We start from the raw sequence: 13,473 nt of genomic DNA on the forward strand, positions 1-13,473 counted from the left end.
CTGCCTTCACCCCCTGTGACCCCCTCCCCAGCACAGTCTGGCCCCCACTGCTGTGGTGTTTTGCAGCGCCCCCCCCCCTCCCCCCCCACTCTCCCAGGGAATGGGGTGCAGCCCCACACTTGGTCCTGCTACCCAAAGGTGCGGGGGGAATGTGTTGGGGGGGGGGTTTGCTGTTTGCTGTGGCCCCTCAGCCCATGCTGCTCCACAGAGGGGAAACTGAGGCAGGGAGCGGGACAGAACAGCAACATCTTCCAAAGCATAAACTTGGAATGTGGAGCCCTTCGTGGGGGGGTGGGGCCAGGGGGGAGGCTGGAGGTTTTTGGATGCGCATGGGGGTGAACTGTGGGCAAGGAAGAGGGGGGTCCTGTCACTCTGGCTGACACCACGGCACCAGGGGCCCCCAGTTCCCCTCCCCGAGCTCACGGCAGCGGCTCGGGGTGTGCCAGGGTGGGCAGTGTGGCTGGGCCCGGCGCAGCAGTGGGGTACGGGGGAGCCTTGGCCACCTCAGCCCCCCGCAGCTGCCGGGCACAGCGGGACCACCGCAGCCTTGGGCACCCCTGTCCATGTTGGTGCCCCCAGGGGGACCCGCTCCGGCCATGGGGTCAGCGGGACATGGGGGGGTGGGGGGACCCCGCCAGCCGGGGTGGGGGGTGGCAGCGGGTCCCGCCTGCCCTCCCCCTCTTCCCGGCACCCAGGGTTGAAGCCGCCCCGGCCCTTTCATGCGGCTCTCGGTGGAGCCTGACCCCGCACAAAGCCCCCAGGAGCCCATTTGAATCTGAAAAGGGGTCTGAGAGCAGAGCCCTGACCTTCAACCTGCGGGTCAGCCCTTCCACACCACTGCCACTGGCCCCCCTCCTCGGGACCCCCCCACGAGTTGGGCCGAGCCATGGTCCCCACCGGGGCCTGGCACAGGGGATGCAGGCAGGGATGGGGCGGGAGCAGGCAGCACCGGCAGCATTCCCCGCTCTGGTAGCTGGGTGCATGACTTGCCCTTCCGTGCTGCTTATTCCCACATCCCCGCATCCCTGCATCCCCATATTCCTGCTCTGCATCCCTGCCCTGCATCCCTGCACCTCTGTAAACCTACATCCCTGCATCCCCACATCCCTGCCCTGCATCCCTGCATCCCCACATCCCCGCATCGCTGCCCTGCATCCCCACAACCCTGCATCCCTGCATCCTCACATTTCTGCATCCCTGCACCTCTGCATCCCCACATCCCTGCATCCCCACATCCCTGCCCTGCATCCCCAGATCCTCACATCCCTGCATCCCCGCAGTCCTGCTCTGCATCCCTCTCTCTGCCCTCTCCCTCACCATAGCTCTGGATATTGATCCACTGAACCTTGAACTCTGCTGCAGGATCTCTCCGGGGAGACACAGGCCACCGCTTCAGCCTACCCAGAGCTCCGTGCCTCAGTTTCCCTTCCACCCCATGGCGCGCCCAAGCCCTGGGCTGCCCCCACAGCCCTGTGCATCCTCCCACCGGAGACCCACACTCAGCCCAGCTCCCGCTACCCTTGTGCCCCACCATGCTGGGATTCAGCCTGCTGGATTGAGCCCCCCGCTCCCTGCAGCAGCCCCCGCCTGCCCCCCCCCCGCCCGGCACAGCCCTGCTGGTGGGGCCCCCCCCTGCGTGGCGAGGCTGCCCCCGGCGCAGGGTCACTGCTCCTCTTCCCTCCTGAATATGCATGGGCCCCGGCCGCCACGGCCACCGCCATCACCTTTGATCCCACGTCAGGGATAACGAAATGGCTTCATCTGCGCCAGGAGATAGTGGGGGGTGGCGGGGAGGGGGCAGCCTTTGTCCCCGACCCCACTGGGACAAGCCGAGCTGGGGGTCTGGCTGTGTGACCCCCTCCCCAAGCCCAAAGCTCCCCAAACCGTGGTGGGGGGCTGGCCGAGCCACGAGCATCAGTGGTTTATTCTCCCTGGGGATACAGCAGCCGCCTCGAAGCACGGGAGGGGCTTTGGGGGGTGACGTGAGGGGGTGGGGGTGTCCCCCTAGATGCAGGTCTCGGTGTCGGCCGTCCCCTGCTCCAGGGTGTGCAGGCTGCGGGCGAGCGCCTGCGCCTGCCGGGCGTGCTGCCGTCGCAGGGCACCCGCCTGCAGCTCCAGGCGCCGCAGCTGAGCCGCCTGCTTCCGCCGGGCCCCCCGGTACGCCAGGGCCAGCGTGCTGCGGGGGGACACGCTCAACACCCAGGGGACAACACCCCCCCCCCCCCCAACCCCCCCGGGGCACCCAAGCAGGGGGCAAGGAGGGCCGTGGGGTGGGGGGTGGGGAGGGAGCGTGGGTTTGGGGTGCGTAGGAAGGGACCCGGGCATCGGGGGGTGTGCAGGAAGGGATTGCAAGATGCGGCCAGGGGTTTGGGGTGGGCAGGAGGGGAGTGGGGGGTTTGGGGTGGGCAGGAGGGGAGTGGGGGGTTTGGGTTGAGCAGGAGGGGAGTGTGGATTTGGAGTGTGCAGGGGGGGACTGGGGGGTTTGGGGTGGGCAGGAGGGGACTGGGGGGTTTGGGGTGGGCAGGAGGGGACTGGAGGTTTGGGGTGGGCAGGTGGGGAGCGTGGTTTTGGGGTGTGCACAAAGGGACTGTAGGTTTGGGGTGTGCAGGAAGGGACTGTGCATCAAGGGGTGTGTAAGATGTGACCATGGTTTTGGGGTATGTAGGTGGGGACTGTGATTTTGGGGTGTGCAGGAGGGGACTGGGGGGTTTGGGGTGGGCAGGAGGGGACTGGGAATAAAGGGGTGCATAAGATGTGACCATGGTTTTGGGGTGTGCTGGAGGGGACTGGGGGTTTGGGGTGGGCAGGGGGGGACCATGGTTTTGGGGTGTGCACAAAGTGACTCTAGTTTTGGGGTGTATAGAAAGGGACTGTGCATCAGGGGTGTGCAGGAAGGGACCGTGCTTTTGGGGTGTGCAAGAAGGGACCACGCTTTAGGGGTGTGCAGGTAGGGCCCACGCATCGGGGATATGCAATATGGGAGAGTGTTTTTGGGGTGCGCAGGAAGGGACCGTGCATCTGGGGCATGCACGGGGGGGGATGCGCATCCAGGACATGCAGGAAGGCACCAGGTTTTTGGGGCGTGCCGGGGAGGTGGTGGTGGGGATCGTTGCTCTTCCTGCCCACCTGTGTGCGTGGAACAAATCCACGGTGACGGTGACACACTGTGCTTGCTGCGCGCGGCTGACGGCGCTGCTCCGCTCCAGGGACAGCACCAGGGCCTGCACCCGGGCACGCAGCTCCTCGGTCCTGGGGACACCTGCATGGCAGCCAGCCCGGCCACGGCTCCCCGTGGCACGGCCGCGGAACGCTGGTGAGCTCTCTTACCGGGCCAGGGTGCGGAGAAGCTCTTCACCCATCTTCTCCGGGTCCTGAGGGTGCTGGGGAGCCGCTGCTCCTGCCCGGCCGGTTTGGGCATCCTGCAGAGTCTGGCTGTGGGTCCCATCCTTAGGGAAACCTCCCCCTCCCAACCCTGCGGAGGGTCCCCGTGGGGATGTCGGCGGGATTCTTACCTCCTCGCTGCTGCTGGAGCTGCTGGAGGGGTTGGGGAGGCGTCCGGACCCCCCATCCCGCTCCCATTCCAGATGTTGGAGCACCAGGCGCAGTGCAGCCTCCCGCGGCCCCTGTCCGGCTGCCAGCAGCTCCAGTCCCCGCTTCTCCCTCTCCACCAGCTGCAGCCGCGTCTTCAGGTCGGCCATGGCTTCCTGACAGGGCAGCAGCGTCACCACCGGGCAAGGGAAACTGAGGCACGGCCCCAACCCCCCCGCCCTTCTCCCAGCTGCTCTGTTCAAAGCCTGGACCCTGCAGAAAGCCGGGTGTCTGCTCCCCATCCCTTCATCCCCCTGCATTTCACCTTGAGCATTGCCAAGTCCTGCAGCAGCTCCGCTTTCTCCGGCCGCCTCCAGCCAGGCAGGAGAGCCCTGGCATCCCGCAGCACCTGCTCAGCCCGGGCTCGGGTGTCCTTGCTCCAGTGGGTGCTGGTGGGTGCCGGGGCGTCGCGGAGGGACGCCTCTACGGCTGCCTGCTCCGTGCGCAGCCGGCGGATGTGCTCGCGGAGGGCCCCCTCCTCCATCCCGAGGGGTGCGGGGTTGCTGTGGGGATGGGGACATGGCTGGGGTGGGCACAGTGCCCTGCCCCGGGATCGTGCCCCCCTCCCTGTGTCCTCCCCCCGTACCTCTGCAGCCCCGGGGAGCCGCTCTCCCCGCTCTCCTCCTGGCCGTCCGGCTCCGCTCGGCCCAGGACCTGCGGCCCCTCCGTTGGTGGGGGGCTGGACCCCCACCTGCATCCGGGGCTCTGCTCCCCCGCTGCTCCTAGGCCTTGTCCAGTATGTGCCCACTGGGGCTGTGCTGGGGACTGGGGTTCCCCCCCATCCTTCCTCCATCCCCCCGATACCCGTAAGCATCTGCCCAGCGTCCCCCCAGCACCTTCCCCATGTCCCCTCGCCGTCCCCCCAAATCCTCCCTGCATCCCCTCGACATCCCCCTGAGACCCCTCCAGCATTCCCTGCTCATCCTGCTGCATCCCTCCTACATCCCCCCCGACATCTGCCAGCACCCCCCCAACATCCCCCCCCCCGGTAACTCCCCCAGCATCTTCCCCATCATCTCCCCAGCACTCCCCCAGCCTGGCACTCACCTCCACGGCCATCATCATCCTCCCGGCCCATCTTTCCCCGCATCAAGTCGAGGAGGGCGGCGTAAGCCCCCCCGCAGCGCTCGCTGCAGGGACAGGGGTTCAGCGTGGCACTGCGGGCTGTGTGTGTCCCCCCCCAACTTTGTGTGTGTGTGTCCCCCATCCCTGTCCCCACCTGCAGCGCAGGGCCAGGCGCAGGGCGGTGCTGCAGGACTCGTGCTGGCCCAGCACCATGCTGAGCCGCTCCGCATCGCTCTTGCAGTCCTGCAGCGCGGCTGCCAGCCGCCGGTTCACCTCCTGCAGCCTCCCCAAGTACCTGGGCACCGCCGGCAACCACGCAGCCGTGCCTCAGTTTCCCCAAACCGGCGAGGGCTCAGCGGTCCCCAGGAGCTGGGGGGTTGTGGGGTTGAGAGGGGGGGGATACTCACCCCTGCAGCTGCTGCACCTGCACCTCATGCTCCTGGCTGGCACCCTCCGAGGGTTGGGGGGAGAGGGGGCTGTGGGGCTCAGCACTGTTGCCGCACTGGGGCGAGCCCTGCGGAGGGGACAGGCAGAGCCCAGCACCGGGGCACGATCCCACCTGCCGAGCCCCTCCCTCCCCCCCACCTCACGCCACAGCCACAGCCTGACCCCACTCACCTGGGGCAGCCCGGGCTCCCCCTGCCCTGGGGGGCTGCTAAGCCCAGGGGTGTCGCTGCCAGAGCCCCCAGTTTCCTCCAGCCTGGACAGAGCATCCCGTAGCTCCCGGACCTGCGCCAAGCACCGGGCTGAGCCCCGGGGGCAGCTCCGGTGACACCCTGACTCCCTGAACCAGGGCAGTGCCCACCCCGCCCCCCCCCCAGCACCCACCTTCTGCTGCAGTCGGTCGCGCTCCCCCCGCAGCGCCCGCAGCGAGGCGGTGGCCCGGTTCAGCTCCTCATCCCGGCGCCCCAGGGCCGCCCGCAGTGCCACGTTCCTCGCCGCCTCCTCTGCTGGCAGCCCCGTGCCCGCTCCCTCCTCTGGGTCCCGGTGCATCGCCCTCCCGGTCCAGCCTGGTGCCCGGTTTAGCTCCTCCAGGCTCTGGGGATATGGGACCCATCAGCCGGCGTCCATCCCCTTGGTGCCGGGGCTGACGGTGCCGCTGCGGCTCACCTTGGCCGCCCGTGCCCACTCCTCGCCCGGCATGGGTTGCGCTGGTGCTTGCCGGTGCCGGGAGAAAACAGCGCGTTCCAGCGAGCTCACGGCGTGCTGCAGGTCGGTGAAGAGGTCAGGGCTGTGAGCTGGGGAGAGGGAGCGTGGCCAGGGTCAGGTCCCTGGAGCAGGCACAGCTCGGCTCGCCGTGGCTTGGCACAGTTTAGTGCAGCTCGGTACGGCACGGCTCGGTATAGCTCGGTATGGCACAGCTCAGCATTGCTCAGCACAGCGCAGCACAGCTTGGTACAGCACGGCTCAGCTCAGCATGGCTTGGATTCAGCTTAGCAGGGCATGGCACAGCTCAGTACAACTCGGTACAGCTCAGTACGGCACAGCTTGGCACAGCTCAATACAGCTTGGCACAGCTCAGCAGAGCTCGGCACAGCTCGGCACAGTGCACTCACCTTCCTGAGCAGCAGCGGTGTGGAGCGTGCTGTCGAGGTGCTGGGGCTGTGGGCTGGCAGCGGGGAGGCTGGCGATGCCCTCCCAGCCCTCCTCATCCTCCCTGTGGGGTGACGAAGACCAGAGATGGGCGGGTGGGGGGGCACACACACAGGTGGTGACAGCCCCCGGTACCCCACCGCCACCGCCCACCGGTACCTGCTCGTGCGGTGCTGCAGCTGCTCGGCCCTTCGATGCAGCTGGGCCACCGTCGCCAGCAGCCCGGCGATGTGCTCCTCGTAGCCTTCGGCATCCCCCGCCATCTCCTCTTCCTCCTCCTCCTCCTCTTCCTCCTCCTCCTCCTCGCTCAGTGGGTGCTGTGTGGGGAGCAGGGTGTGTCTGCCCGCTCCAGCCGACCCCGGGGGACCGAGGGGCTGACACCCACCGGGCCGGGGGGATGAATTTTGGCCACCGGCCCACTGGCCGTAGTTTCCCCCTCCCAGTTTGCAGTGCGGGGCGGGAGATGCCCGTGCCATGGCAGGGGAAGCGGGCAGAGGCACGAGGAGGCCCCCGGCCACACGGGACCATCCCCTGGCAGCACCCATCCCGTGGGACACCCCACTTGCCCTCTCCATGGCAGCCTCCTCCTGCCCGCGACGCCCCACGGCTCGGCCCCGTTCCACGGCCGGAGCTCCCAGCATGTCCCAGTTGTGCCGCCAGCCCCTGCCCCTGGGCCTTTCCCTGTCCTTGTTCCTGCAGAGATTTCCTCTTCCTCGGCAGGCGCAGCCTCCCGCGCTTAACCGTTGCGCTGCCCCGTGCCCCGGGTGGGCGGTGGAGCCATCCTGGGGGGCTTGACACCCCCTCCTCCCCCCCCAAAAAAACCCCATCCTTCCCTGCTGTGCCCCACCGTGCCATGCTGGACCCCTCTCCATGCACCCGGGCTCCCTCGCACCCAGGCAGGAGAATACACCCAGCTCTGCACCCATGAGCACCCCATGGAATTTGGGGGGGGGGGGGGGGGGAGGCAAGGGAAGGGCACCCAGAACATTTAGGAGAGGTGCGCAGGGGTGTGCACAAGCATTTGGGGTGCTAGGAGGCATTGCGTGGGGTGCTGGGGTGTGCGAGGCCAGGAGGGAGCCAGCCCAAGGGGTGCTGTGGGCAGCGCGTGGGTGCTTAGGGGCTGGAGGGTGGTGTTTGGGGTGCAAAGGGGTATTTAGGGTGCGGAGGGGGGCAGTTGGGCAGCGCAGGGGTGCTGCGCGGGTGTTCGGAACACTGGGGCTGTGCACGGGGGGGTGCAGAGGGATGGTGCAGGGGGGTGCGCATGGATATTTGGGGTGCAGGGGGCGGCGCGTGGGTGGAGGAGGGTGTGTATGGGTGCTGGGGGTGCGGGGGGGAGCGCATGGGTGCTCCTGGCCCCACGTGCCCGGTGGGGGGGGGGGGGGAACCTCGGGGAACTACAAGTCCCAGCAGACCTTGCGCGGCGTCGCTTCCGGGTGGGATAGGGCGGGGCTCGCGCGGCCGGGAGAGGGTGAGCGCGCGCCGTGGGGTGAGGGGGGTGCGTGGATTTGGGGGGAGGGGAGTAGGTGAACAGTGAGTGCATGGTGCCGGAGGGTGAAGGTGGGGCGGGGGGTGCGTGGAACGGGGGGGGGGGGGGGGGGGGGGCGTGGGGGGTGCGAGCTAGGGGGTGCACGAAGTGTGTGTGTGGGGGGGACGGGGTGTACGTGAGCAGGGGGTGCACAGAGTGGAGGGAGCGTGGGGCAGGTTGTACATGAGCAGGGGGCGCACGGAGCGGGAGGAATGCGAGCAGGGGGTGTAATGATTGGGGAGGGCGTGGGGCAGGGGCGATGTGAATTGGGGGGGCATGGGGGCAGGGTGTACATGAGCAAGGGGGTGCACAGAGCGGGGGGGGGGGCGTGGGGTGGGGGGGGCTCGAAGGGGAGGGGTATGGGGCAGGGAGTGCATAGAGTGAGGGGGAAGCAGAGTGTGGGGGGGTCGTGAGTGGGGGGTGCAGGGTGGGGGGGTCATGAGCAGGGAGTGCACAGATTGGGGGGCGGGGGGGGATGTGAGCAGGGGGTGCAGAGACTGGGGGGGATGCAGAGTGGAAGGGGGCGTGAGCAGGGGGTGCGGGGAGGGGCACAGAGTGGATGGGGGGCGTGAGCAGGGGGTGCACAGATTGGGGGAGTGCATGGTGGGGGGTTGTGAGCAGGGGGTGCACAGATTGAGGGGGCGTGGGGCAGGGGGGATGTGAACAGGGGGTGCAGGGTGGGGGGGATGTGAGCAGGGGGTGCACAGAGTGGGGGGGGCATGAGTGGGGTCGTCGTCAGCAGGGGATGCACAGATTGGGGAGGGCATGGGGTGGGGGGGGATGTAAGCAGGGGGTACACGGAGCCGGGGGGGGGGTGGCCCCGGGGGGCACAGGGCTGCAGCAGCACTGACACCCCACAGCCACCCGGCATCGGTCCCCGGAGCCGCCATGGAGCGCGGCTGCGCGATGGACACGTCGGAGCCGGGCAGCGCTGCCGAGGAGGAGGAGGAAAAGGCGCCGGAGCCGCGGCCCAGGACCCGCTCAAACCCCGAGGGTGCTGAGGACCGGGCGCTGAGCGCCCAGGCCAGCGTGGGCAACCGCAGCGAGGGGGAGGGGGAGGCGGCCAGCGCCGACGACAGCCCCCAAAGCACCGCTGTGCCCGACGGCACCGCCTGGCCCGGCCCCGCGCCCCCCGCCGAGGTCCAGGTCAAAACGCCACGGGTGAACTGCCCCGAGAAGGTGGTGGGTGTCTGGAGAGGGGGGGTGGCGGGGGGGGGGGGGGGGGGGGGGGGGAAAGTGTGGCGCAGCCCCGACGCCACGGTGAGGGGCTGCGAGGGGTTTTTGCGGGGTGCTCAGGAGTGGCTCCCTCCACACAGATCATCTGCCTGGACTTGGCGGAGGAGATGGCTCTGCCCAAACTGGAATCTTTTAATGGGTGAGCGTTGGAGGGCTGCTCCTAGGTGGGCTGGCCCTGGGGACCCTGGCTTTGCTGTCCCTGTCATCACGGGGGGGGTGGGGACACACACGCTGGTCCCCGCTGAGCTCCGTCCCCCGCGGCAGATCCAAGACCAACGCGCTGAACATCTCCCAGAAGATGATCGAGATGTTCGTGAGGACGAAGCACAAGATCGACAAGTGCCACGAGTTCGCGCTGGTGGTGGTGAACAACGACGCCACGTGGGTGAGTGGTGGGGACAGGGGATGAGAGGGGGGGGGCACGGAGCCCAGCCCCCCCCTCACCCCCACCCCTCTCAGCTCTCAGGGTTCACCTCGGACCCCCGCGAGGTCTGCAGCTGCCTCTACGACCTGGAGACCGTCGTCTGCAAGTCATTCAGTATCCCACCGCCTGTGGGGCTGGGGTTGGGGGGGGGGGCCGGGACCCCGAGGAGTCCCTTGGGTGCAAACGAGGGGTCCCTTGGGTGCAAACAGGGTCCCTCAAGGCAAAGTGGGGACCCTTCAAGCCTGTTGTCTGCGGGTGGCAGCAGCTCTGTGGCCTCACTGGCAACCCCGGCACAGCCGAGCCGGCCGCAGCACAGAGCGTCAGTGTTTGAGGCTGGAGGGTTGAACCAAGCCCCCTGACAACCCACCAAACACACATTTATTGGTGTTTCCTCCTCACCCTGGTCCCTCCGCAGTGCCCAGTGCCGTCTCCTCCCTCCACGGGATCTCCCTGGGTGCCCCAGTGTGGGTCTGGGTGCAGGACGTCCCTGGGGGGTGGGCAGGCGTCTGGGTGCCAGGATCGGTCCTTACCTGGGGCTGCAGATCTGGAGGGACTCTTCAACCTGATGTGAGTACGGGTGAGGGGGGGGACAGGGGCTGCTGAGGGGGGGGGGTGGTTCACAGCTCCCATCTCACTACGAATTTTCTGCTTTGCTGTAAAAACGCCGCGCAGCTTTAACCCAAAGAGCTTCTTGGGGTTGGGGGGGGTGGGGGGGGAAGGGTGCTGCTTTCCCAGCCCAGAGCTGTCAGCGGACACTCATTAAGTTTTAACGAGGTGGGGAGAGGGGAGCCTGAGCCTATGGGGGGTCCTGAGCTGCCTCCCTGTCTGTGTGTGTGTGTTCCCTCCCCGCCGGCGCAGCCAGCAGAAGATCGAGCTGCCGGTGACGGAGAACGTACAGACCATCCCACCGCCCTACGTGGTCCGGACCATCCTGGTGTTCGGCCGCCCGGGCTGCCAGCCCCAGTTCTCCATGTCGGAGCACATGAAGGTAGGAGTGTGTGTGTGTGTCCCTCTCCTTGTGTCCCCCACCCCTCGTGTCCCCCCTCTTCTCTCCGGGTGAAGTCAGCTCTGGCTCCATCCCGGCGCCGTTCCCGGCTTCTCCCGCAGAAGACGCTCCAGTGTCCCTACTTCTTCTTCGACGTGGTTTACATCCACAACGGGGCGGAGGAGAAGGACGACGAGATGAGCTGGAAGGTAAATACGAATTGGGGTGTCCCCCCATTGCAATGGGGGGGTGGGTGGGTGTGTCACCCTGTGTGTTGTGTCCCCCCCCAGGAGATGTACGCCTTCTTCAGCAGCCTGGACACCAAAGGCACCAACTACAAGTACGAGGTGTCACTGGCGGGGCCGGCGGTGGAGCTGCACAACTGCATGGCCAAGCTGCTGGCGCACCCGCTGCAGCGACCCTTCCAGACCCACGCGGCCTACAGCCTGCTGGGGGAGGATGAGCCCCCCGAAATCGAAGCCACCGTCTGAGCCGTGGGGACTGGGCGGGGGTGGGGAAAGGGGGGGTTTTCCTCCTCGCCAATGGCGGGGGGGGTGGCTGGCGAAGGGCAGCGGTGTGCAGTGTTACCGGAGGTGGGGGAAAGAGAGGTTTGTTCCTGAGTGGGTGTCGTGCTGATGCTGTGGGATCGCAAACTGGGGGGGCGGGGGTGGTGGTGTCACTTTTCTGTGTTCCCCCTGCCCCATCCTGCCACCCTGCCATGGGGATGAGGGGTCCTGTGTGCTGGCGTGGGGACCCCGGGGGGCTTTTGCCATTAACAGTGGGGGTGCAGGGTACTGGGAGGCGCCGGGTGGGGCTGGTGCAGGGCTCTGGGAGCCCTGATGGAAGGTGCTGGGAGGCACTGGGCAGTGCAGGTGCAAGGCGCTGGGTGGGGCTGGTTGCAGTTGTTGGGATGTGCTGGGTGGTGCTGGTGCAGGGAACTGGGAGCACTGGTGCAGTTACTGGGGGGCACTGGGTGGAGCTGGCGCAGGATGGTGCTGGTGCAGTTACGGGGTGGTGCTGGCGCAGTTACCGGGTGGTGCTGGTGCAGGGCACTGGGAGGCACTGGGAGCACTGGTGCAGTTACTGGGGGGCACTGGTGCAGGGCACTGGGAGGCACTGGTGCAGTTACTGGGAGGCCCTGGGTGGAGCTGGCGCAGGATGGTGCTGGTGCAGTTACGGGGTGGTGCTGGCGCAGTTACTGGGGGGCACTGGTGCAGTTACGGGGTGGTGCTGGCGCAGTTACGGGGTGGTGCTGGCGCAGGGCACTGGGAGCACTGGTGCAGTTACTGGGGGGCACTGGTGCAGGGCACTGGGAGGCACTGGTGCAGTTACTGGGGGGCACTGGGTGGAGCTGGCGCAGGATGGTGCTGGTGCAGTTACGGGGTGGTGCTGGTGCAGTTACGGGGTGGTGCTGGTGCAGTTACTGGGGGGCACTGGTGCAGTTACTGGGGGGCACTGGTGCAGTTACAGGGTGGTGCTGGTGCAGTTACGGGGTGGTGCTGGCGCAGTTACCGGGTGGTGCTGGTGCAGGGCACTGGGAGGCACTGGGAGCACTGGTGCAGTTACTGGGGAGCACTGGGTGGAGCTGGCGCAGGATGGTGCTGGCGCAGTTACGGGGTGGTGCTGGCGCAGGGCACTGGGAGGCACTGGTGCAGTTACTGGGGGGCACTGGGTGGAGCTGGCGCAGGACGGTGCTGGTGCAGTTACGGGGTGGTGCTGGTGCAGTTACTGGGGGGCACTGGTGCAGTTACTGGGGGGCACTGGTGCAGTTACGGGGTGGTGCTGGCGCAGGGCACTGGGAGCACTGGGAGCGCTGGTGCGGTTACTGGGGGGCGCTGGGCAGTGGCGGCGCAGGGCACTAGGGGGCGCTGTGGGGCGCGGGGCGCTTTGGCCCCGCCCCTCGAGCGTCATCCCCATCTGGCGGAGGGGGGGTGGGCGTGGCTTCCCTCGACCGGCTCCTATTGGCCGCCTCGCCGGCCAATAAGCGGCGGGGCGGCGGTGCTGCGCGGGGGTTTCGAACGGGCGCGGCGCCGCGCGCATGCGCAGGGCGGCAGGAGGGGCGCGGGGTGGCGCGAGCCGTAAGGGGACACCGCGGGGAGGGGAAACGGGGACATTGGGGGTATTGCACCGGGGGGGGGGGGGTGGAAAGGGGGAGATTGGGGACATTGCATAGGGGGGGAGGGGAATGGGGATATTGGGGCTATTGCACCGGGGGGGGGGGGGAAGGGGAGATTGGGGACATTGCATAGGGGGGGGGGGGGGGGAGGGAAATGGGGACATTGGGGATATTGCACCGGGGGGGGGCGACAAGGACACACGACCTCGCACGGGTGCGGGAGGGGCTTTGCAAGGGCGGGGGCTCTGCAATACCGGCCTTGCACCGGGCGAGGGGGCGCGTTGCATGTGCTGAACCTCGGGGTGTGGGGGGGGGGTTGGGGGGTTGCGGAGGGGTATCCCCGCCTGCGCTACCCCCGGCGGGGGCGGGGCAGCATTCACGGTGCTGGGGGACCCTGCAGGGACCGGCGGGGTGGTGGTGGGGGGGTGTTGGGCGCATTGCACGGAGCGGGGGATACAGGAGTGACCCTGGGGCAGCTGACACGCCCCCACCGCAGCCGTGGAAGGGGGTGTCCCCCCCCCCCCATCTGTCTGGCCCCTGTCAGTGGAGGGGCTGCGGGGGAGACCCCTGTGTGTGTGTGTGTGTCCCCAGTGCTGCTGCAGTTGGCTGTGACACTCGTGACCCCAAGGGCATGGCCATGACTCTGAACTGTGGGGTCACCTGCTGGGGGTGCAGGGTGGGCTCGGGGTGAAGCCCTGCGACACCCCCTCCCTAACCCCAACCCCCCCCCCCCAACCCAGGCTCATCGAGGAGCTGACGCCATCCCGGGGGTGCTGTGGGCTCCTTGAGCTCCTGCTGAAGGGACGGGGGGACCCAGAGCCCTGAGACCTGGTCAGCGGGGACAGCTTTGGGGACAAGGAGGGGGGGAGACACACAGCGCTTTGGGGGGTTGCTGCCTGCGCTGGGACCCCCATCATTGGTGGGATGGGGGGAGCAACGGG

General features: G+C 68.1%; 2 protein-coding genes across 4 annotated transcripts; one reads left to right on the forward strand and one right to left on the reverse strand.

Annotated features, from left to right (window-relative positions):
• Positions 1-1,906: 1,906 nt before the first annotated feature.
• LOC116958847 (Usher syndrome type-1C protein-binding protein 1-like) lies at positions 1,907-6,558 on the reverse strand. Its single transcript, XM_042794723.1, has 14 exons — positions 6,406-6,558; positions 6,210-6,310; positions 5,764-5,891; positions 5,482-5,691; positions 5,272-5,382; positions 5,061-5,167; positions 4,808-4,948; positions 4,636-4,718; positions 4,175-4,316; positions 3,854-4,091; positions 3,513-3,704; positions 3,328-3,419; positions 3,127-3,249; positions 1,907-2,176 (listed from the first exon to the last, which is right to left on the reverse strand). Exons 1-14 carry the CDS (start codon positions 6,507-6,509, stop codon positions 2,005-2,007), a joined length of 1,944 nt encoding a protein of 647 aa, XP_042650657.1. The 5' UTR covers positions 6,510-6,558; the 3' UTR covers positions 1,907-2,004.
• A 1,114-nt stretch (positions 6,559-7,672) lies between these two features.
• Positions 7,673-11,036, forward strand: BABAM1 (BRISC and BRCA1 A complex member 1). 3 transcript variants are annotated; one of them, XM_042794719.1, is made up of 9 exons: positions 7,673-7,714; positions 8,632-8,953; positions 9,088-9,146; positions 9,272-9,392; positions 9,467-9,545; positions 9,974-9,998; positions 10,290-10,419; positions 10,539-10,625; positions 10,707-11,036. In XM_042794719.1, the coding sequence occupies exons 2-9, from the start codon at positions 8,660-8,662 to the stop codon at positions 10,905-10,907; spliced, it is 996 nt and encodes a 331-aa protein (XP_042650653.1). In that variant the 5' UTR covers positions 7,673-7,714; positions 8,632-8,659; the 3' UTR covers positions 10,908-11,036. The 3 variants fall into 3 exon arrangements, with proteins under 3 accessions (XP_042650653.1, XP_042650654.1, XP_042650655.1); XM_042794720.1 differs by having other exon boundaries at positions 7,703-7,732; XM_042794721.1 differs by lacking the exon at positions 7,673-7,714 and having other exon boundaries at positions 10,542-10,625.
• Positions 11,037-13,473: the final 2,437 nt, after the last annotated feature.

The sequence above is a fragment of the Tyto alba genome, unplaced genomic scaffold, assembly GCF_018691265.1.
Source record: "Tyto alba isolate M040663 unplaced genomic scaffold, T.alba_DEE_v4.0 Super-Scaffold_20000042, whole genome shotgun sequence".
NCBI lineage: Eukaryota > Metazoa > Chordata > Aves > Strigiformes > Tytonidae > Tyto > Tyto alba.